At 32.7% G+C, this 23,917-nt stretch overlaps 3 protein-coding genes across 4 annotated transcripts; all 3 read left to right on the forward strand.

The window, feature by feature from the left end:
• The first annotated feature begins 477 nt into the window (after positions 1-477).
• Positions 478-2,646, forward strand: LOC114369958. Its single transcript, XM_028327238.1, has 3 exons — positions 478-785; positions 1,041-1,094; positions 1,632-2,646. Exon 3 carries the CDS (start codon positions 1,669-1,671, stop codon positions 2,488-2,490), a length of 822 nt encoding a protein of 273 aa, XP_028183039.1. The 5' UTR covers positions 478-785; positions 1,041-1,094; positions 1,632-1,668; the 3' UTR covers positions 2,491-2,646.
• A 3,548-nt stretch (positions 2,647-6,194) lies between these two features.
• On the forward strand, positions 6,195-9,831 carry LOC114372441 (protein phosphatase inhibitor 2-like). 2 transcript variants are annotated; one of them, XM_028329995.1, is made up of 6 exons: positions 6,195-6,257; positions 7,726-7,797; positions 7,986-8,098; positions 8,475-8,654; positions 9,340-9,554; positions 9,605-9,831. In XM_028329995.1, exons 2-5 carry the CDS (start codon positions 7,793-7,795, stop codon positions 9,510-9,512), a joined length of 471 nt encoding a protein of 156 aa, XP_028185796.1. In that variant the 5' UTR covers positions 6,195-6,257; positions 7,726-7,792; the 3' UTR covers positions 9,513-9,554; positions 9,605-9,831. The 2 variants fall into 2 exon arrangements, with proteins under 2 accessions (XP_028185796.1, XP_028185795.1); XM_028329994.1 differs by having other exon boundaries at positions 9,340-9,831.
• Positions 9,832-9,931: 100 nt separating this feature from the next.
• LOC114372440 (3-hexulose-6-phosphate isomerase-like) lies at positions 9,932-10,952 on the forward strand. Its single transcript, XM_028329993.1, has one exon. It carries the CDS (start codon positions 10,082-10,084, stop codon positions 10,697-10,699), a length of 618 nt encoding a protein of 205 aa, XP_028185794.1. The 5' UTR covers positions 9,932-10,081; the 3' UTR covers positions 10,700-10,952.
• The last annotated feature ends 12,965 nt before the right edge of the window (positions 10,953-23,917 follow it).

Below are 23,917 nucleotides of genomic sequence, written 5' to 3' on the forward strand. Positions count from 1 at the left end.
TCAGAGAAAAAAATTATATTACGAAAAAGATAATTAATTAATGAAATAAGTGGTGGCGGGTACAGGACAAAGAGTCAAATAAGGTGATTTACTTTTAGAATATAGTCACTTACGGTCACATTGATGGTTGTAGTTTTGTGATGAATCTTGACATCGTGATTGTATCATCTGTATATGATGGTAGGTGGTTGACACCTATAAAAAATTGCTTGACTTTTTTTTTTTGGTTTATAAATTTAATAATTTATTGTTATTTAGTTTTTAAATTTAATTATTTATTTGTATTTTAATTTCTGAATTTAATGCTTACGAATATTTTGATCAGAAGGACGTGATAATCATCGACTATCACATCATTGTTAGAAGAAACAAAAATAATTGTTTGAATTAATGAAAAAAGCTAAAAATAAAACTTGTTTGCTTTATTTTTATCCATACCAAGCAAGATTTTAATTTTTTTTATTTTTAGGAAGAAAGTGAGTATTCGGTCAAAGAAAAAAAGCACCAGCTCGCGTCTGCGTCTCTTTTCCCCCAAAACAAAACGCACAATTCACGTTCCCAAGCCACTGCGTCTCTTCCCCTTTCCCCCAAATACAGTGCCGTCGGCGATGACGACTCCGGGTGAGTGCGCCGGAGACGATGAGCAGACAGCGGACAACGGTCAGCGCTGGCCTGGGTCCGCCGGCGGTGACGGGATTCACCAAGTGCGTAGGCGAGCTGCATGTTCTCAATGGGGTTATGTCAACGAACATGGGCTTTGGCTGCGTTTATTCCCCCTCATTCAAGTGAGTATAATCATGGGCGGCAGATATTATCTAATCTTTAATTTCAAAACTTTAAGATATTATCTAATCTTTAATTTCAAAACTTTAAGATTTTTTTTTAAAAAAAATTTAAAGATATTATCTAATTTGTATGATCTTTAGATTTAAAAATATTATCTAATCTCTTAAATCTTTAGATTTAAGGATGCTACCTTTATTTTAGAGTTTGATTTCTTCTTTTTACGATTAAAAATTCTTGAGCTGAAAAACTTGTAGCCTGAAGAAGTCATAACCGTGAGAGAATCAAGTGAAGGAAGTCGTCTTTCATAGGTAAGAGCTGCTGAACTACATTCAAGTTGTGTTTTTTCGCTGTTTTGTGTTGTGTCTTTTTATTCTTTGATCTTCGTTGTGTATAAAGTTTGTTTCCCCAACAATTTTATTTTAGTTTTATGAGAACCGACAATTATTAAAGCTAGGTTTTGAGGTTTGTTAACAGTATGGAGCCATAGAGTCTTTTGACATTTGTCTTGGGTAGTTTTCTTCATGAAATAATTCACCTTTGAGTGACCTTGGAAAAAAACCTGAATCCCAAGTCGGCTAAAAATAAATTTAAGATATAGTATATAAAAGAAGGAAAATTCTCATCCCTTGAGCTAGTTTTTGGAGAGGGCGTGTCTTGAGCATATCTAAGAATTATTCAAAATGGCTACCACTTATTGACTATTATTGGTTATCTTGCCTTAAATTTTTTAACAAATAAAATACCAGAACAGAGCACCGTATCACCCATCTTATTCATAATGCAAATTGATGCCTGATGTGATTGTAAGTTATTTCCTCTTGCTGAAACTTTTTTCTACCTTGCAGTGATAGTGGGACCATAAAACCAACATTATCGATTAGCATGGATCAAAGCTCAAGTTTGAATGCATTTGTCAATGACAATAAGATCCCAAATCCTGCAACTGAAAAGACTCAAAATGGAAAGCGCAAATACAAGAAGAAAGAGTACAATTTGCCTCGCCGTGCTTCAAAACGTCTTGCTGGAATCAAGGTTGATCCAGCTATAGAACTTAAAACAAGCAGATTCAAGCGAGTTGCTATTAATCAATCATGTGAGAGCAAAATGATCACAAACATGGATGAACACCCTAGTTGCTTGCCTGTTGGTATAGTAAATCAACAGTTTGATGCAGTAGAAGGTGGGACAGAAAGTAAGAGCAAATTTGACTGCACTTTTGAAGAGTATATGAGACTCCTTGAAAATGGAGAAAAGGTTGATGGAATGTCAGATTACTCCCGTGACTTTCCCATTGCAGAAATACTAAAAGACCCATGTATTGCATTTGCAGTACAAGTTCTCACTGGAGATACATTTGAAACCTATTACAAAAAGTCCCAAATGCCTTCTGAATCTTTGGCAGCTGTTGAAGGGCAGAATATAATAGACGTTGAACAAGAAGAGTGCAAAACAGTGTTATCACCCCCAGAAAAACTTATTATTCCAAAAGAGTGTGTTGCTGCTGATGAAATTGGTCATACTGACCAAGGGAATGAGAATTTAGGAACTTCTTCTGAAATGCCACTTGAAATTTCTCGGATGGATTCGTTGCTAGAATATGCAAAATCTCTCTTTGATAGTGGCAACGCTATCCCTTTAGACACTGACTCAAAAGAACTTCCTTCAGCGACAACCCAGCTCATCAAATGCTCAAGTAAATTGTGAGATGGCAATGTAAAGCGTCCAGATACCTTAGTCGGAGTTAGTACTATAGCATTTAATATTCTTTTTGTTGATCTAACACTACTGTTCTAGATAGTTTCTGTTGGAGCCAAAATGCTCCAACGTAATAAAAGTAGATAAATGTTTGCTTGAGTTTAATTCTTGTAACGTCTCAACTTCCCATTAAACCTTTAACCTCCTTTCTTTAGCTCTTTTAATAGTCTGCAATTCTTAATTATGGTTTTGTGTACATTGTAGAAGTTGTTATCATACCCCTTTTTGCTGGTCATTAAGGGTGTGTTTGATTTAGAGAGGAATGAGATAGATAAAAATAGAAGAGAGATAATTTAAAATAGGAAAAATAGAGTAGAAATAAAATGATAAATTGTGTTGTTTGATTTAAGTAAAATAGGTGAGAAATAATTTTTTTTGCCTTGAAAATCCCAAAAAAAAAGAGTCAATTTTGTTGATCTAAAAAATTGATTTTTTAGGCCAAAAAAATCTATTATTTTATCTTAAAAATCGATTTTACTGTAACAGGAAATGTGAAAATTTTGCCCACCACTTATATCTTTACTCTCTCATATCAAACTTTACCACTTCATTTCCGTTTTTTGTCTTTTATTTCTTTCTGTCCAAACGAACAAAGACTAAGTGAGCTACTGACCCTGCAAATTTGTAAATATATCTCTTGTTCTGCGAGTGTAACACTTGTACTTCACAAAATGAAAAAACTTGTATCTAGAACTTCAAAAACATGTGACTATAGTCTCACACTTTGTCAAATACGAGACTATAGTATGTGTTTGGTGGCTTTTGCAGCAATCAAACACCTGTTTGTCATTTTCACTCATTGGTCAATGTTTCAAAAGGCAAATGTGTTGTGTTTTTTGTCATGAACAACAAAATGTAGTCAAACAAGACTTTAGCAAAAGTAATTCCTGTGTTTTGAGTTAAGAATCTCACAGTAAATTTTACTACGAACTTTTAAGATAAATTTTTTTAAATATAAATTACTTTACTTCAAATTTAGTTTTAACCAACATTAATTTGACAAAATCAGGATCATCCAAGATCAAGTTTACAAAATTACTTTACGTCGGAAATAATGCTATTTGTCACGCAGCTAGCTTTGGAGAGCTGAACACCTGATTAAGAATAGGAATTACATGATGATATAAAAATGAGAAACCATTTTGCCTAATACTGAATTCTCAAGGTTTTTTTACTTGCTAGTTGTAAATTATAGTATTAATTTTTTTTTATTGATAATAGTATTACTATAAAATATTTTTGTTTAAAATTGTGTCTAATGTTTATCACAAACCGTGAGTATATATAAAATAAATATTCTACTCTCAATATATAATTTATTTTATAATTAATGATAGATCATAATTCAAACCTTAAATCACTTGATCAATAATTATAATGATCAATAATTATAAATCGTTACCACTTATCTCAATTCTTATTAATTTATTATATTAATTTAAATGCACACATTTTTATTTTTTTTAGAAAAGATATGTTACTAAGTTAAGTGTAACTTTATATAACACTACTACTACTATGCTAGTGGAGAGAGAGAGAAATACTATATGAGTCTCTAATTATAAATAATAAATCAAAACCAAAGTTGATGCTTTATTAATTTTTAAAATTAAGTCCTTTAACTGAACTCGTCTCCATCTCAATATAAAACTATAGTTTAGGTGATTAGTTCGTACCACACTTGTTTTTTTGTTTTAACCTTATATCAATAAACGATAGAATATTACTTTAAAAAAAAAATACATTGGTTCATAGACATTGAAATGTTAAATGCATGATGATATTTGGGTTGAAGTTTCTTCATGTTTAGTAAACAAAAAAATAATGTATTTCATTTTATGTTCTTGTAATTACAGTATTTTTTTGTTTTTAATTATTGCAATTATAATTTTCAAAAGATGTAAAATAAATTATTATTATTAATTGTAAATTGAATTTAATGTTTATGTATTATCAGTGTTAAAAAATTTATATCGTTAACTAATTAGAAAATTCGTATTACTATGAATTTCTAAGATAATATATAATTACTATAAAAATTAATAAATTTATCATATACCATAATTTATAATTAAATAATAATATTTATGATGAGAATTAGAATAAATGATTTATAAATATTATAATGATTACAAAAATCATAAAAACATAAAAAAGGACTATTTTTTTTATAGAAAAATTGAATGGATTTTAATATTTTGAGAGATTAATAACCTGAATATATTTATTCTTAAGTAAAAAAAGAAAAGGAAAAGTTTTAAGTTTTCAATTAGCAATAATAGGGTTGATGAAGTTAAAGGAAAAAAAAAGATAATGAAAGGGAAAAACTGAAAAGGAAGTCACATATGTGATAAGAAAAGAAGAGATAGAAAGAAAATTAGATAAAATATATTATCGGAAAAAATAGATATGAAAGAAGAAGTAACTAGTAAGTCTATCTTTAGGGTAAATAATTACTTTTTGTTTCTAAATGTGTAATTCGTTGATAAATACGTCTTTAAAATTCAGTTTCTAAAGATGTAAAAAGTGTAACAAATATATCTTGTCGTTAACTTACGTAATGCTAATGAAATAGTTTACATGACACAAATAGACAAATTTGTGACTGAGCACAGCCATCTCTAATAATCAACATAAGGATATATTTGTCATATAATAATATTTTTCTTGACTTTTCGTCTTTTCACTCCCTGGAATAGGAATAAGGCGAATAATCATTTTTCTCCCTAATTGTGTAATTCGCTGACAAATGTATTCCCAAAAGATTAAAATACAAAATTTAGTTCTCAAAAGTGTAAAAAGTGCGACAAATATATTTAATTGTTAACTTTTGTCCGTCACCATTGATAAAATAGTCCAAATTCAAAGAAATGAAATATAAGATATATTTATCTTTTATTTATAGTAGATTGTGACTAATTATTATAATTTATAAAAATTTAGAAAGATTAGTATATTATTATAATGTTTATTTTGGTAGACCGGTTAATATTTATTTTGGATAATTACTATTGTGACAGATAAATTATGGTCGATAATCAATATTATGTTTATTTTAAATTATGTTTACCAATATATATTTTTAAGTGATTATTGTAATGTTATGCTTTTAACGATAAAAATAAATGAAAACTTACCCTAAAATTATATTTTACCCTTAAATGAAATTAAATTTCAACTATAACAAATTAATCTAATAGGAACATACTGATAGTTAGGTCCAATAAATTATTGACATTTTCGTCCAATAATGATAATTTGTTGACATTTTAATTCAATGGAACGCATTTATGTAAAAAAAAAATTACTGACATTTTTCTCTAATAAAAAAGAATATTAACATTTTTGTCCAACAAAAAATTACTACATTTATGTCTGAAAATGGTATATCTTACCGACATTTTCGTCTAATCTGGTTAGCATGATCACATTAACAATCATTTAAGTGACAAATTCGTCCTTCTGTGTCAGATAGACTATTTTATCAACGATAAGAGATGAAAATGAATGATCGAATATATTTATCGTACTTTTTATATTTTAGGACACTAAAGTTTATATTTTCGTCTTTCACGTTTATTAACAAATTATACATTTAGGAACAAAAAGTTATTATTTATTATTATTTTTTTAAACGGTTTTATACTCTAATTAGCGTTTGCAGTTTACAACTTCTCCTACCCAGCTGAACACCGCAATAGGATTTGAAATTGAAGGTAACTCTCTCTCTCTCTCTCTCTCTTGTTTTTCCACTTCCATTTTAGATTTTCAATTCCGATAGGTGTTTGTTTCCTGAGTAAAACGGAACATCATCACTTTTTGCCTCTTTCATTCAATGCTTTCAATTTGACTGTCTTACCTATCAAAGGTTTTGTAGCCGCGGTCTTCATTCGATTTATGTATACCTCCTTTTTCCTCTAAAGACGACTTAATCAACAATGAAATGCGCTGATTAGTGGTTAATAACATAACTGTTTCTAGAATGGAAAGTTGCATTTGTTATTTGGTTATGCTTTATGAAGTTCTCTACAGCCATTGACATTGTTTGAAATGTGCTTGAACGGCTTTAGTTTTTCATTCTTCACCTGGATTAGACTCTAAATTCTAATGTTGCATTTCTAACCGTGTAATAATGAAGTTGCTCTTTTTTTCGGTAGTTTTTCGTTTCCCTTCTCCTTATCCCCCCCCCCCCCCCCCCTTCTTTTTGTCTGCAATCATGGAATATGATGCCCAATCCCTTCCATTTGCTAATTTTATTTTTCTGAAATATGTTAATTTTCAAAGATTTCAAACTGTGCTTGATTTGAAAAATTTTGTTAGCGATCAAAGCTTTGGATTTCATTTTATAGTTGCAACATATCACTACTTGATGGAATTAGGAGTTTCAGAGTTTTTAAGTTCGTGCAGAAGTGTATACCTAACGATGGTTGATGGAATGGAATGGAATAAAGTAACATTACTATACCATTGTTGATGAAATGTTGTAACGTCTTCATTTCATTAGGGAGATTAATGAATAATAAGTTGGTTTCATCCCATTCCATCCCATATCCCCCAAGTTTTTTATTTTTTGGGGAGTGGGGGTGGAGATTGGATGGAATGGAATAAAATGAAAACTAACGTCATTCCATTTCATACTTTTCCTTCAATCCAAACATAATCCATCTTCCTTTAATTATCATGGCTGCAGCAGTAAAACCTTATTAATCACTGGAGGTTGTAGTTGAAGACATCGTTACATTATTACCTCAGTCTTTCTGTGAAATAATTTGCTATTCTAAATTCTAATTTCCTTTTTTTTTTTAAATTTTGAATTTTATCTTGTAATGCAATATTTTATGTCCTTTTCCTTATTTATGTCGTATTTGATCAACTGTGTGGTTTTTCTTCCTATACATTTGCACTGCCTTCTATTTAAGTTATTATCAATGTTAGTATGTTCCCAACAGAAAATCTATAATTGTTAGTTGATATGGCTGGGTTATTTTTATTGGAATGCTTGGTTTTCTTGTGTATTCCATTTGTTGCTTCATCAAATGCTCAGTTGATGTATATATTTATAACTGCTCTGGCATTCTTCATTGATTCTTTCCTTCATCATTCCTCTTTTTTCTTTTTATTTTTCTTTCATAATTTGCTTTGGGACCTCAAGGACTTACGCACAAACTTATTATCTTTTGCCAGTTGACCAAGCCACTTGAGGATAGCTTTGCATACTTTTGGTGTTTGAAGAGCTCTTCCATCTGCCAAAATGAAGTAATACTAGCAGTCTGGTTTATATTAGTTTGCTTATTTGATTTGCAAAAAGAAAAGTATTTTCATTTGATTGAAAGTTGGATACTCCAGATCATTTTATACTGTATATCATAATGAGAAACCTGTTCCTCTGAGGTGAACTGATGAATTTCAATACTATGTGTCTTCCCTTTGTTTTCACATTGCAGGGGACGTGTAAGATGGAATGAAGATAATATTGGAGAAATTGAAGCAAACAAGCCCATGAGGCAAAAAATCACTGAACCTAAGACTCCATATCATCCTATGCTTGATGATGACAGTATGTAATGAAAATCAGTTAAACTGCATTTATCCTTGTAAACTTTCTTGCACATATCAGAATAAGTATCTTTGTATGCATGTGGCTTTCTATAGGAATATTATTAGCAGGAAAAATGAGATATTTTGTTACCTTCAACTCTAGTATTGCGTTTAGTCTTCTGGTAGCGAGTATTAAATTCTAAACTTGAGTTTGTTTTCCACTTGATTTGGTTTCTATATGTTAAAAACTACTTTTATGGTTTAATGCAATTCTCTGTTTTGGAGTTTGATGAATATACTTGTTTGTAGTTTTACTCTCGAGACTACTTTTTAGCTTGATGTTATAAGTCGCTTTATATGAAGCTGCTTTTCATATGAATAACCCAATCTTTTAGGTTCTCCATCCCCCGTGCTAGGAGATTTTGACGGATATAATGGTGATAAAAATCTCTCACCAAATGCTGAACAAACTGGTTATAATAATGGGGCATATTGTAGCAGAAAAGGAACTAGACAATCTGACGGCTGGACATCATCTGAGGATGAGGCAGAAGAAACTGAAGAGGATGAGGAAGGTAATGATAGGTTGTCATTTGGTGTTTCTAACAATGACCATTACCTTTTTTTCATTTTTTACTGCAATCATTATTTCTTACATCTTCTTGCTCATAAGAGATTGTTGATCAATTTTTCCTACCTATAATTTATATCTTTTGAGGGATTTCATGCTAAATAACACTTATGAAACTTTAGGATTTAACCGAGTCAAATGACATTTATAATCCATTTAACTGACCTCACCTTGTGAGATATAAGACTTTGTTGTTTTAATTTATCATATTATTTCCTTACTCTGGTATAAATTAAGTGTGACATGGAAGGATAAGGTGGAGATAAGTCAACCTGTTTGATTTTGACATGATATTTAATATGAGGTTTCAGTGTAAAAAAGGGGACTTAATTTAAATTTGCTGTGTAAGACAGCTACAAGAAATGCTTGTATAGTACAGTGAGTATAGTAAATATTAAACAAGTTGATTCTGTCTGAGTTAGGACAGATCAGGCATCTTTGGCCCTCACCGAAAAAACTCTGGGCAATTTTTTTTCATTCTCCGCCATTATGGGGTAAATCAAGGGTCTGGAGTAATTTTTTGTATTGATAGATTCCATTATTCTATTCTGACCTAGATTATTTTCCTTGGTAACTGTCATAGCTGCCCCTAACTAAGTTTTCATCACTGGGAATATTATTTGAAACAGATAGAAGTTTGAGTTTCAGAGAGCACAGAAAGGCCCACTATAATGAATTCCGCAAAGTCAAAGAGCTGCAACAAAAGGCTTCTCTGGAGGATGGAAGTGATGAGGATAATCATGCTGAGGTTGCCAACGGGGAGAAGAAAAATGACTCATCTTCTCCAACGAATGGTACGTGAAGGAGACCAACACTGAGAAGAAAAAATGTCTCTTCCAATCAATGCTTCCTACACGATCAACAAATAAAACCCACTCCAGTTTCATCAACCTTTGTGTATGGCGGGGATGGAAACAACAGAAGGATTTACTGTATTTATTGTGTCTTTTGTGTGTAAAATATCTTTTCTTTTTCCACCTGGTATGTACATCTGAACTTGCATGATTCGTGAAGTCTCTTGTAATATGCCAAATTAGATTTTTTTTGGCAAGCAACAAACATTCTGGTTATAAGAGTGATGATTTCGAAGATATAACACTCCAAACGTGGCATTTAAGTAATTAAGGTTGCATGATTGGATGGATCAAATCAACAAAATATTCATGCTTTTACCTAGGAAATTTTAACTCTGCAACCCCGGATGAATATTTTTTTTATATAAAGGATAAATTATAGAAGAAAAGAATTTTCATTTTTTTTCTGGCCCTCGAACTAGGATAGAATGGATGCCTTGACCACACAAAAAAACCAGACGCATATAAAGAGCCAAAAAATGTCAATTATTCAGAGTGACTAGTGAAGAAAAGTGATATGGCTTCTAATTCTATCTCCCAAGCAGCTTCAATGGCCACAGAAATCTGCACCCAAATAGCTTCCATATTCTCAAAGCCCACCCATCCATACCCTCCCCCACTGGACCTTTTGGTCACCGAACTCGCCTCCGTTGCCTCCCAAAACGGCCGCGTTTTTCTCTACGGCGTGGGCCGCGAGGGCCTCATGCTCAAGGCCCTGTGCATGCGCCTCTTCCACTTGGGTCTCTCAGCCCACTTCGTCTTCGACATGACCACTCCCCCCATCGACGCTGCCGACCTCCTCATCGCCTCCGCCGGCCCCGGCGGCTTCTCCACCGTCGATGCCCTCTGCGCGGTGGCGCGCTCCAACGGCGGAAGGGTGCTGCTCCTCACGGCCCAGCCCGAGACAGGCTCGTGCGTGAAACACGCCAACGCTGTGGCTTACGTGGCAGCGCAGACCATGGCCGATGATGATGCGGACGCAGAAAGGGACGCGAAATCTCGGCCGTTACTTCCGATGGGAAGTGTTTACGAAGCAGCTCTGTTTGTTCTGTTTGAGATGGTTGTTTACAAGTTGGGTGAGGCCTTGGGTGAGAGCCCTGAATCCGTTCGATCGCGCCACACTAATCTTGAATGAAATTATATCAGCCATTCGATCTTACTATGTGTTATGTAATGAGTGAGAGTGATCGTTATTATCTTCTTCTAGGAAAATTATTCTACTTAAAACAAATTTTGTACGTAAAATAATTGTTTGAACTTTTGTAAAATTGTTATTACGTACTTTGTTCAATTATAGTTGCATTTGTTTCGACAACTGAAATAGGAGTAGAAGTATCAGCGAGAACTTCGACTCCAACTTGCTCCTTTGTAGGTTGAGAGTTCTGTTACCTCAATGGCGTTTTCTTCAATTATGAGTTCAGGAAACGACGTTGCCTTCGAGGGGTAAGACACGCTATGACTTTGTGCATCTTAGCCTTCTGCCTCTCCAGCATTGTGGGCATTACTTGTCAAAACTGGTATATCTGAATATGTTAGGATATAAGTACATGTATTAATTCTAATTACTTGAAATTTAAATTAAAAGAGTGAAAACAATTTGTGTTCAAAATGTTTACTAATTATTTCTTTGTTTACACCTGAACTGACAGCGGGGATATTTTGATTTTCTTTTCCCGATAAAGAATTTAATCTTATAAGTTCAATCCTAGAACTCTCATAAGAACTCACACAATTGGTGTTGGCAGTGGTATGCTCCTCCCAATGTTAGCAGAAGCATCTTCTATGGTGTTGGTGCATGGAGAGGAAGCTACCATTGTTTAAGGAAGATAAAAGAGAAAAAAGTAGTCACGAGAGGAACAAAAGCTCAAGTATGCAAGTAGCCAGGAGGTAATGGGAATGCCACTGACTTTGAGTTATGTATAGAGAGTTTTAAAAAATGGGGAAAAGTTTCAAAATTTGAATAATGTCAATATCTTTTAAAAATGATATTATATTATGACATTAATAGGTTTGGCTGTTAGAGTCATAAAATAGGCAATCATCTCCTATCTCTTAGCATGAAAATTGTAACCATGATGATGTGCATTAAATGCTGATTCGACAAGATATTAAAATAATATATGAATATTTGTTAAAAAACATTACATTTTCTAAAGATATTACTTAAATATATTATTTTTGGGGGTATATGTTATTTTTGTTATGTGAAATTTGATTGAGTTATGAAAATCAAATTTTAATATACTTGATTCAGATAAGTAGAAAAATCTCTTAAAAATGATTGAAATATGAGTAAAACTTTAAGCTTTGAAATTTTGTTAAAAATTGTTGATTTTAATAATTTTATTCATGCACGTGAAATTGGAAAAATACAGTATTTGTTGACAAATTGAAGTATTAATTATCACGATTAAGGAGAAATTATATGAAGTTAATTATTGCTGTCAAATTAATGTAATTAGAAATATCTTTGTACACAGTGGGAATTATTTAATTTTTCAAAACACTAATAGCCTACCGTCAAAATTGGAAATGCTCTATAGATCATGTCTGTATGTATTTAATTCCTATCTTTTATGAATACTTGCTTATTTTATTACATATTTTTAAAACGAATGAATACTGTCTTTGTACCCATTTTATATTTTTTTTAAATGTAAAAAATAGTGTCTATTGTTTCTACGGTTAAAATCCAATTTTGACCATTAGTCATATGTCTTTTAACAAGTCTTTGTCCATGTAAAAAAATTCATGTCTTCATTCCTTCCCATAAAAAGTCTGTGGACTGAATTGAAAAAAGTCTTCATTCCTCTTACAGCTCTTCATTTTCCTCAGATTCTACTCCGATCTCCACTGTCAGATTCTGCTCCATTCATCTCCACCTTCTTCTTCTTTATCTTCCCGCCCCATGCCTACTGTATCCTGCACCTCTAACGTTGCTCACCAAAACTTAAATGCACACCCTTCTTTCACAGCGTTGCAGCTCCAAGATGGGAAGATCTTGGCCTTTGATTCCACCGCTTCTAATAAGACACCAAGGACATACCATTACCATTACTGAAAATGCAAAGCTAGCTGGACAATGCCTGAAAATGGCGCAAAATTAACTGACACCATCAACAGTTGCCATCACCAAGGTTGAGAATACTGTAATACGCACTAACACATACAATGATCTGATTGTGGTATTAATGAACTAGGACGGAGAGTTGAATAGATTCAGTTCAAATAGAGGAAGCTAATCAATCTGTAACAAAAATGTCATTGAAAATGAAAACAAAAGCTTTAAGTGAAACCATAATTAAAAAGCCTGAGTTGAACAGTAAAACACGATTAACACCACTATGTTGGGAATGTTTAACTATATTTAGTTTGTTTGAGAAAAGAACACGATTAAAAATTATTACATTTTGAAATCTGTTTAAAAGGATGAAACATAGAGAACAGAACAGAGCTCTCTATTTTATCCTATCTGCACACCAAATGCTACCAGTGGAAAAAGGGTTTTGTTGTTTTAGTCTTGCTTTTTGTAGCAAAATTGAAAGAAAAACTTACCATTAGTGAAATGCTTATCTAGAGAACTTTCTGCCACTTGCAGGTTGTCCCGGAGACCTTGGAACCAAGTCTTCAACTAGCAGCTGCTGTGCTTTCTCAGGTAACAATTATCATTGAATATCATATTCTTGTGGGAACAGAAATATTGATATAATGGAAAATATTTTGGCATGTCTCACTCATAATATTTATGTTAATATAGTCTTATTCAAACATGACAGATTCAGTAGTAAATGAGTATGACTATTTCTTGTTGTGATTGAATCTTGTGCACATTAGCTGAACTATTGTTAATTTCCCTATATAAATAATTTACTCGAGTTGATGATCCTGTGCACATTAGCTGCAGGTAGATAGTTGATGATCCTCAAACTCATCCTAGACATTATTAGTTTTTATTGGTGTATTGGAAAGTTGCTACTTGTATATCTACTCAAATCTATGCCACCCCCAAACTTGTTTTCCATATATTTGCTTTTTTAGCTATATGCTACGATCCACTTAGTCTGTTCATAAGACTAAAGTTGAGTAATGATTTCTCTTTTTGATGTGTTTGGATGTTTTTATTATTAATAGGACATGATACTATGCCTATAAATTTCTTTGACATATGAAAGAGAAATTACAGTTAGACGCACAAGACTTTCTGTGCTTGTAATGCCTTTCTATAAAGCTACAGGAAAGGATAAACAAACGAAAGAAAAGAAAAAAGAACAATAAGAAAACCCAATTTCTGCCCCCCTTAACAATTAATCGTTTGAATCATATTACATCCATCTTCCGCCAGCATTTATTGAGTTCGAGATCTTCTGTTACTAAAGGATGCCAGTGCACTGACCTACTCTTGAGGATCATTTCGGGTAATAAAGCATTAATTGGAAAGGTGTGTGTTTATGAACAGTTCAGAAGAGAGGTAAAATCATAAATTAGAAGCTACTTCCATGGAGGTTGCGGATGTTTGTAGATAAATGGGTAGGGTTCCAAACCACTGTTTGGTTCTTTTCGTTTCCCACTAACCCCCGAACTTGAGGGTTGCGACATGGATCTTACTTGCTCCTCCGCAGCCGTTTCCTCCTGAGCAGGAAAGAAATAGAAGTGCCACTTTCGATGTAGGTAACACTAAAATTATCAATAATGGATCTTAGTAATTGTGTTACTTTTAAATTTAAGGATAAAGACTATTTTACAAATAAAAATACGGACTATTTTTTATATTTAAAAAAATAAAGATTAATTTATAAAATGAGTTACAAGGACATGAATCAAAATATCTGTTCACTTCAATTTTATTCTTTTCAATCTTAATTTTTTCTCAAAATTTTACTTTTTTCATCTCTATTTATTATTATTATCGAAATACTTACAAATTAATTATTGAATAAAAACAATTTTATTTAAAGTTATTCTCTTATCTTATGAATTACAATTTTATTTTAATGAAAATGAATATATTTATCGTAATTTACATTAAATATTAAATAACTTTCTTTTAAGTTAAAAATTAGAAATTTACTTTGACTAAAAAGAATTCATAATCGAAAATAAATTTTATATTTTATTTTTAAATATTTATTTATTAATAGAATCATTTAATAAAAATTCTTTTATCATCTTAAAAATATTTTTCTTTTGAAAAATAAATATAATTTTCATGATTAATAAAAATTCATGTAAAATATGAGCAATTTAGTATGGTTATAATATTTTTCAAGGAGAAATTGTGTTTAATTTGTTTCATAGTGTGACACCCTCTACCCCTCACATATATATTAATAAAGGAATAAAAATTTAAATATTAATTAAAAGTATTTTTAAAACATTTTTAAATACAAGCTTTTTAAATGGGTAAAAGGCTCACATTCACTTTCTTCTACATCATATTCAAACTTGTCCAAATAAATAATAAAGTCATCTCGACTCAAAGAAAGTCATATAAGTCTCATACAATTAATATAGAACATATATCCTAATGTCACATCCTATCAGAGCGTGGTGTTCCCGTGTCCTCTAGCATGAGGTTCTTCATAATCATCCACCTATTCATCTGTTCCCCCGTAGACATGGCAACGGGGCGGGGCGGGGGCGGGTTTTAACATACCCGCCCCCGCCCCCAAACCCGTCGGGGATAAAAATTGTACACCCAGACCTGCCCCCAACGGGGACGGGTTTCCCAGCCCCGCCCCAACCCCACCCGCGAAAATTGTAGTAAAAAAAATTATTTTTTTCACAGTAACAAAAAGAACTAATAACAAAAGCTTCTAAAAAACCTGTTTAGTGAGAAGATAATTAAAACAAAAGCTTCTAACAAGCTTAGAACATCTTCAAATTTTGTCTAAATATTATTACAACTCATAACCAATCCATATTCAAAACGACAAAAGCTTCCAAAGAGCTCATAACATTTTAAGTTCGTTCTCAATATCATTCTAGCTCGGAACCAATACATATTCAAAACAACAAAGTATTTCAAATCATCAAAACAGAAAAAAGTTCCAAATGAACCAAGTTTAATAAAAATCATCATCTTCAAGGCGGGAGATTGCAACAGAAGTAACGTCAGTTATAAATGGTTCTGTTGGTTCACCTATATTGAAAAATAAAAGTTAGAATATAAATATTTAACTTGACAAATTTAATTCAATCTTTAAAAAGAATACCTTCATCATCAGACTCCATTTCAGTGAGTAAAATAGCATTTTCATTTCCCACATTAGAATTAAAATTACCTATCAATATAACACAATATAAACAATGACAATCTTTAAAATATACAAAATTATTAACTAATTCAAATACATTCATATTTAAATGAATAAATTAAAAATTTACCCGATTTCTCAGCACTCCATAACCAACTTCTAGCACACATCAAAGCCTCTAAAGTGGTCCAATGAAGTCGGCTTCGATGAGGGCTTACAATATAACCGCTGGTACTGAACGCAGATTCAGAAGCTACAGTAGAAACAGGAATCGCCAACACATCTCTTGCAATTGCTTGAAGTGTTGGATACTTGACACCATTCAACTTCCACCACAATAAAATATCAAAATTTGGACTTCTTGGTAAAACTTCCTCATCCAAATAAACATCCAACTCTGTTCTAACATATGAAGTTCTAGCTCTTTTTTTCTTAATCACAAACAAATCAAATTTTTTCAAACCATCACTGCCAACATTACCAACATTAGCTTCCAATATTTGAGAATGACCACTAGAATCATTGTTCATTCTCAATTGATAATCATAAAGCAAGTCATAACACAATTGTCGGATTGACTTAACTTGATGATCAGCATCATTTCCATAGAAGATTGCATAATAATATTCAAGCAAATCAGTTTTGTACCTAGGATCCAAAACAGCAGCGACACCCATTATTTCATGAATCACACTCCAATACTTATCAAACTTTACCAACATGTTCTCGGCCATTTTTTTTATCAATTCATCAGAGGATTCAATCCACTCAAGTATTGCTTCTTTGATCTCACAAATCTTAGGAAAGTATTCATTGGCAGTTGGATACTTAGTGCCAGAAAACACTTCAGTGATAGAGTTGAACAATTTCAATTTTTCACAAATATCTTTTGCAAATTTCCATTGTGAACTTGTTGGCAAACAAGTGTACCCATTTCTCCGAAGTGCTAATCGATTAAATACATCTTCATACAAAATGGCAACTTCAAGCATCTTGTAAGTGGAATTCCATCTAGTCGGACAATCTAAAGCCAATTTCTTGGTGCAAGAGATTTTCAACTGATTCGCTGTCGACTCAAAATATTCCTTCCTTTTAGGTGTTGCAGTCCAAAATGCAACACTATCCCGGATCCTCTCTACCCCATCTTTCACAACTTCTAAGCCATCTTTTACAATCAAATTTAGTATATGTGCGCAACAACGCATATGAAGTAAGGCCCCATCCCTTAATAGTGAATCTGGTTTCAGCCTAGCCTTAATTTTTTCAACCATTGCATCATTTGTGCTACAATTGTCCAAAGTGATAGTAGACAATTTTTTATCAATGTTCCAATCCATCAAACATTCAACCAACACATCACTAAGTCTTTCACTTGTATGAGGTGCAGGAACATAAATAAACCTAACATAATAAGATTCACTATAATATTAATGAAACTTAAATAAGAAAGTTAATAAACCATTTACATTAATGCATGCAACAGAGTACTAATGAAACTTAAATTTTCAAGAACATACATACATTCACATAAGTAAACTATTTTTTGAAGAAAATATAATTACCTCAAAATCTGACTATGCAAAGTCCAATTTCCATCAATGTAATGAGCAGTCACAGCCATATACCCTCTTTTTTGATTGCTCGAAGTCCACATGTCAGAAGTAATGGCCACTCTTCCTTCAAGCCTTTCTATCAACTTCAACAATGATGATCTCTCACATTCGTACACTTTGAGTATCTCCTTTTTTATAGTATTTCTACAAGGGACTTGAAATAATGGTTGAAGAGAAGCTGAGTATCTTCTAAAACCAATATGATCCACAATCGAAAGTGGATATTCATGCAAAATAATTGCATGTGCAAGCTCTTTCCTAACATTTTCAACATTATAACTCCAAGTACCCAACTCTTGTTTACCTTGCAAAGTTTTAGCAGTAAGAAATGTCTGTCCTTTATCCGTTTTACCTTCCAAAATCTTCTTGTGAGGACAAATCAATAAATGTCCTTTTAAGTGTGATGTCCCGTCATTTGATGATCCACCAAGATCTTTCTTGCAATAATTACATCTAGCCTTAACTTTTCCATAAACAATGATCTTTTCAAAATGATCCCAAACTTCACTTCTACGCCTTTTTGGACGGTTTTGTGTTGCTGCACTATCAACCTCCATAGTATCGGTTGTTGTGGGAGTAGGAGCAACAATTGACGGGTTAGCACTTTCATTTGGAGTTGGTTGATGTGAACTTTCTTGTCCATTTGGAGTTGGTTGATGTGAACTTTCTTGTCCATTTAGAGTTGGATGATGTGTACTTCCTTGAGAAATGAGTGGACATTGTGGTTGAGAGGTACCTTCATTTGCCATCTAAAACCAATAATTCATAAAAAATCTATTAGAGTCACATTTCAATAATTCCTAATGAAGCAAGAAATGATAGGAATATTACAGCAATATCAACATTGAGCAAGTAAAAAAAGGAAAAAGGGACAGTTGAAATATGCTTAAACAATAATGTAGACCTTGGTAATACTCACCTTTAAATTGTTGGCTCAAGTTTAAATACTAATCACTAGTCTCTATGCTTATAATACTATCCCCTGTAATGGATGACCAAAAAGATAAAACAATAAGGGTTGAGAATGGAAATGGAACATATAAATAAAGTGATAAAACACAAACACAAGCAATCAAATTAATCATATTCCGATGTTAGACAAATTCATCATATTTGTTTGAGTATGCTTACTTTCAATTTCATAATACTATGAATTATATCAATAATGCAAAGTTTATTTGTTAAATAATAAGATCTGAAGCATTTGAAAGTGTTAAGACCTATAATAGTAAGCTTCTTCGAAAAAAAGATCTTTAATAGTAACATAATAGTAAGAGTCCAGTTATATTATAAGGCTTTTCATGGTAATTCTTAACTTACTAACATAAATTATAAAATTCTATACAAGCTACTGTTAGAGCAATCAAACAGGTCACAAATTAAACATTGATTGCATTGAAGGAAGAACCCAACTCTTCAAACTAATTGCACATAATAAGTTTTTTATTTGGCTAAACTGTACACACTAAGACAGGACAGGCAGCAGCAAAAGATAGTAAATAACTTAGATTCAAAATGTCAATCTCATCACTTTGCACAATGATGCTAAGATAAGTAGTTATCTTAGATACTTAATCAAACAACTTCAGAAAATTACAATTGAAAATCTCAGCACTAGTAAAAAGAACATGACACTCCGTCACAAGATTACATACAACCATGTCTTGTTAACACAGGAAAAGGGACTCTAATTAATGTTAGCTGAAATAAAAGTTGAAAAAAAAAGTTCTAAACAAATGCACAACATAGGAGTTTGTCTACTTTTCATGTTTTCTGTGTTTGTTTTCTCAAAAACAAAAAAAAATGTTTCCTGTGTTTGTTTTCACTTTTAATAAGCATAAGAGAATGTAGATCAATATTTTCTCCATTTTTTGAAAAAAGATCTAGCATTTTTAGAAATTTAATAAATATCAAAACATTGTTTTCATTATTTCTGAAAATGTATTTATAGACTTCCTTTCATCTTTTATAGTCTGCTTCCATTGATGCACACATAAACTTTAAGAATATAAAAATTAAAAGTACCAAAAAATACATTGTTCTAACTCTAATTTTCATTCATGAGAGAAAGAAAGACCTTAAGTTAGAGTATTCAAAGAGCTTGCCAGTAGAAGAGAAAATGATGAGAGCAACATCAGCATCACACAAAACTGAGAGTTCTTCAGCCTTTTTGATTAATCCTCTTCTTCTCTTCGAAAAAGTCACTTGCCTCGCCGTTGCGTTTTCATTTCAGCTAAGTAAATAAAGTTATCAAGTACAAAACTTCTCACAATCAAAAACTGAACAGGAAGACGGTAAGCTAGCTCAACACATATAAGATCCTCTTGATATATTTTCTATCCCTTCATAATTATTTAAAAAAAAATGGATCTATTGTAGTTGTGGTTGAAGAGATGCAGAGAAGTGAAGTCAAGTTTTTACAGTTTAACAAAAAAAGCACAGTGTAATCGGAGGAGAATCAATAGCGACGGTGGACGGCGGAGAAGGGAGAAACAAGTTGACTCTGAAATTCCATTAAAATTAAAGCAATTAAATTGGAGAGAGAAAGAAACGGACCTGCACCGAACAACAAGGAAGAAGCAACGCAGAGGAGGCTGATGAGTGATGAAGGAGGAAGCAACGCAGAGGGCTGAGCAGAGGGCTACGATTTGGTGAACAGTGAAGAAGGAGGAAGCAACGCACGCAGAGGAGGCTGATGAGTGATGAAGGAAATTAGGTTTTCACTTTTCAGGATCCTTCTCCATATATACTTGCTAATTTAAGGGTAAAATAAGGGTAATTTGGTAAATTCGCGTATACGGGTGCGGGGCGGGGGTGGGTGCGGGGCGGGTGTGACTACCCCCCGACCCCGGCCCCGGCCCCGCATTAAAACCACGGGTTTTCCCCGCACCCGCACCCAGACCCAGTTAATTCGGCTTTTCCCCGTTAAAATCGGGGCGGGGGCGGGTGGAACCCGACGGGTGCGGGTTGTGTTGCCATGTCTACTCCCCCGAACACAAGTTCAAGATCATCACAGGATCCAAACACAACAACACACAGAGAGTGAGTTATCACATTCCTAGCTAATAGAGAAACAAGACAATTAAATATACATATTATATAAATGAGATACCACTTGCTTAAACATAACTCACGTAACTTCACCACTTCGTCATTTAAAATTCACTTTTCAATTATCAATCACATTACACAAGAATCCCACACTTCGATCAAGATATAATAAAACATCAATTAACAAGCATATGCAATAATTATGCTAAGACTCAATTCTATATGCAATGTGGTACCATGTCAGTGAAAAACCACCCTGGGGCGCTTAGGAGTACACAACAAGACACACCACACAATGGGTTTGTCAGGTCACTCTCACTAAGTAAGATCATAGGGAGACCAGTCAGGGTCACGATGTTTTGCGAGAATGCTCCAACCATATGAGATCAGCATAGGCTTAAAGGAGCACTCAAACCCGGTGACCCCCAAGGTCTACACTCCGAAGAGTCCGTCAGGGCCTCTCCCTCCTGATTCAGGTCCAACCCCTAAAATAATGTTTTTTTTTACATGCAGACACTGCTCATGAATTATACAATACCCACGACCTTACACTCGTGTTTTAAACACGTTCAACACAATTGCGCTACGATTTAACACTGGTTCCTAAATAGGAAACCTACATTTTCTCTTTAACACTGCGCATCAACGCTTTTCTCAAGATAACGCTGGTCGGGTATTGTACAATTCATAGCTTACAACACAAGTAATTTCACATCAAGTGTTAACTACACACTTATCCACAACTAGAACTCATTCACAATTTCACATCTCATAGTGTCACAATCCACCATCACATGTTTACACGTATCTCACAAATTAACACATGTTCAACTTTATACTTATACTCAATCTCAATAACAATATTATAATCTCAAAGCAACATGTTATTCTACAATTCATCACATACTCACAATTTGAATTATCATTTCATGTCCTCAATATAACAATTTATATAAAAGACTATCACAACATGAGTACTAAAACCTCTCAAATAATATTACACAATCATATCCAAATCATAGGTCCAAATATACAATATCAAGAGCACAATTTATTAAGCAATTTTCATCAGGACATCAATATTTTATTTATAATCATAAAGAAAAAATTGCAATTTAACAAACATCCCAAAATAAAATCCCAATTTAATCCTCTAAGGATCCCTACACATGTTCTCACTAATCCCCAACTGTGAATAACTCATCCCTTACCTCTAAGCGGGCTCACGTGTCTTCAGCCAGCGATAGCAACATTTCTAGCGGTTCCCGAAAATTCTTTCAATTATTCATCCGACTGCTCCGATAGAATTCCCAAACGTCAGAGAGACGGAGAAGAGATTGAAACCTCCACTTGTACTGTCTTCTTACGATTCCTTTTTCTCCCTCCACGAATATTATCTCGCAAATCCCAACGGTGGAAGCGTGCGGTATTGAATTTCGAACAACATATCCAAATTTCACAATAATCCAACGGTTAACGAAACCGGGATCGTAGTTTTACCAAGACAGCTCTGGGTTTCTGCGGGAAAGAAAAAGGCTACAATGCGAAGGGTTTTTCTCTCATTTCAGACATGATATTGAAATTCCCAACGGTGAGAATGCTCGGAATTGTGTTTCGAACATGATACTCAAATTTCACGACGATCCAACGGTGAACGGGTTCGAGATCGTCATTTTTCTGAGACTGGTTTGGTGGGCTGCGGGAAAAAGAAAGGATTTTGAGAGGAGAAGGGGAAAAACGAAAATGAGACCAAAAGGAGGCAGCTGATTTAACATAACTATTTATACTTAGGCTACTCAGCCTATTATTTGCTCTATATTCATTTATTTATTTATTTATTACTAAAGAACTTTTTAAATTTATTTACGAAAAATTGGGATGTTACACATAGTGTTATTGTGTGTTGTTTTATTACGTATCGAAGAATTTAGATACAACGTAACACTGATAAATTATACGATAAATCAACTAGGAATAATAAAAAGTCACATCGAATAAAACAACCAAGCTTCTTCACATCTCTTTCGTACCTTATTTTTTAACCCCCATTTTAGATATTTGTTTCAATTATTTCACCTCGTAGTTCCTTGATTTACTTTATTAAAAAAACAATTATTTATTTCTGTCAATTTCATTAAAATTATAAAAATATCTGGAAAAATCTTCATCAATTACACGTTCCTTTCGGAGGTCAATAAATGTCACGTTATAGACGTTATAAAATTTATTGGGATGTTTAAGTTAGTGAAATATTGTTTTTCTGACCAAATAATTGTCCTACCATACCATTGCTACCAACCATATCAATGAAAGTTGATCTGATCAAAGAGGTTAATCTGTCACAATATTAAATTGTGATTTTGAATTTTTATCGAGACATAAAATTTAGGATTTGATTGTATTTTAAATAAGAGTATCTACTATATAAAAATACTTAACAAAAATAAATTAAAAAAAAAACAAGTAACTGAGCCAAGTTACAAGTTGAACAAATTTTTATTAATTCAAGTTGGGTTCATCCCGACTGGATTGGTCTCATTTGGGATCCTATATGTTTTTTTTATCAATGGGAAATCAGGACAGAGAAAAAAGCAAAGAAAGAAACTACCCCTTAAGTTCAAGAGGGTCGTTGAATAAGAGTCTCATGAGAAGAATTCCCTAACTTAGCAAGAAAATCGGCTATCCTATTGCCTTCACGTAACACAAGCGTTGATAAATTGCTAGGAGCTCTGCATTCGTATTAGTTGAGACCACCATAATTTCCGACCCTATATTAAGAAATAGAGAGGAAACACATCCAAATACACTGATAAAAATACGTTAGTTACTGTATCATTTACTATTTTTAAATAAAATAATTTTATCACAAAATTATCATTAAATTGAAAGTTTTTTCATATAAATTATGTCTATAATATTTTATATTAATATAAAACTATTCGACACATCATTCATATCAATTTAAATTAAAGAAAAATAATTATATATTAATAATATAAAAAATTATAAAATCATTTAATTACAATCCATTATATATAAAAAATTTATTAATTTTTAAAATAATTCAATGATTTATAATTACATACACGTTAAACTCTTAAAAATTTATCTTTATACAAAGTTTTAGAATGTACTGTCATGTACAAAGCTCACCATTGCTCAGTCCATATCTAATTAATAAATTTTTGGATTGAATAAAAGAGAACCAAAATGTTATTAGGGCAATGCTTGCTTTTACAGTTTTACGGACAATTAAATTTATCCCATTTGACACCTTTGCGGCGGCATTTGTAGCTTAAGAACAATGGTTCAGGTTAGTGACCCAGTCAAAAGTATAACAAATAAACAAATGTGCACAGTACTATTTTTTTTCCGACAAAAATAGAAAAGGTGTTTTATTATAATAAAACCTTACAGTACATCGCAATATAATAT

The sequence above is a fragment of the Glycine soja genome, chromosome 10 (assembly GCF_004193775.1).
Source record: "Glycine soja cultivar W05 chromosome 10, ASM419377v2, whole genome shotgun sequence".
Classification (NCBI taxonomy): domain Eukaryota; kingdom Viridiplantae; phylum Streptophyta; class Magnoliopsida; order Fabales; family Fabaceae; genus Glycine; species Glycine soja.

Excerpts from the sequence above, each read along its gene's own strand:
- LOC114369958 (XM_028327238.1), top strand. The coding sequence starts at position 1,669 with ATGGATCAAAGCTCAAGTTTGAATGCATTTGTCAATGACAATAAGATC.
- LOC114372441 (XM_028329994.1), top strand. Across the intron at positions 8,099-8,474 it reads TCCTATGCTTGATGATGACA|GTTCTCCATCCCCCGTGCTA; the intron begins GTATGTAATGAA and ends CCAATCTTTTAG. Across the intron at positions 8,655-9,339 it reads AACTGAAGAGGATGAGGAAG|ATAGAAGTTTGAGTTTCAGA; the intron begins GTAATGATAGGT and ends TATTTGAAACAG.
- LOC114372440 (XM_028329993.1), top strand. The coding sequence starts at position 10,082 with ATGGCTTCTAATTCTATCTCCCAAGCAGCTTCAATGGCCACAGAAATC.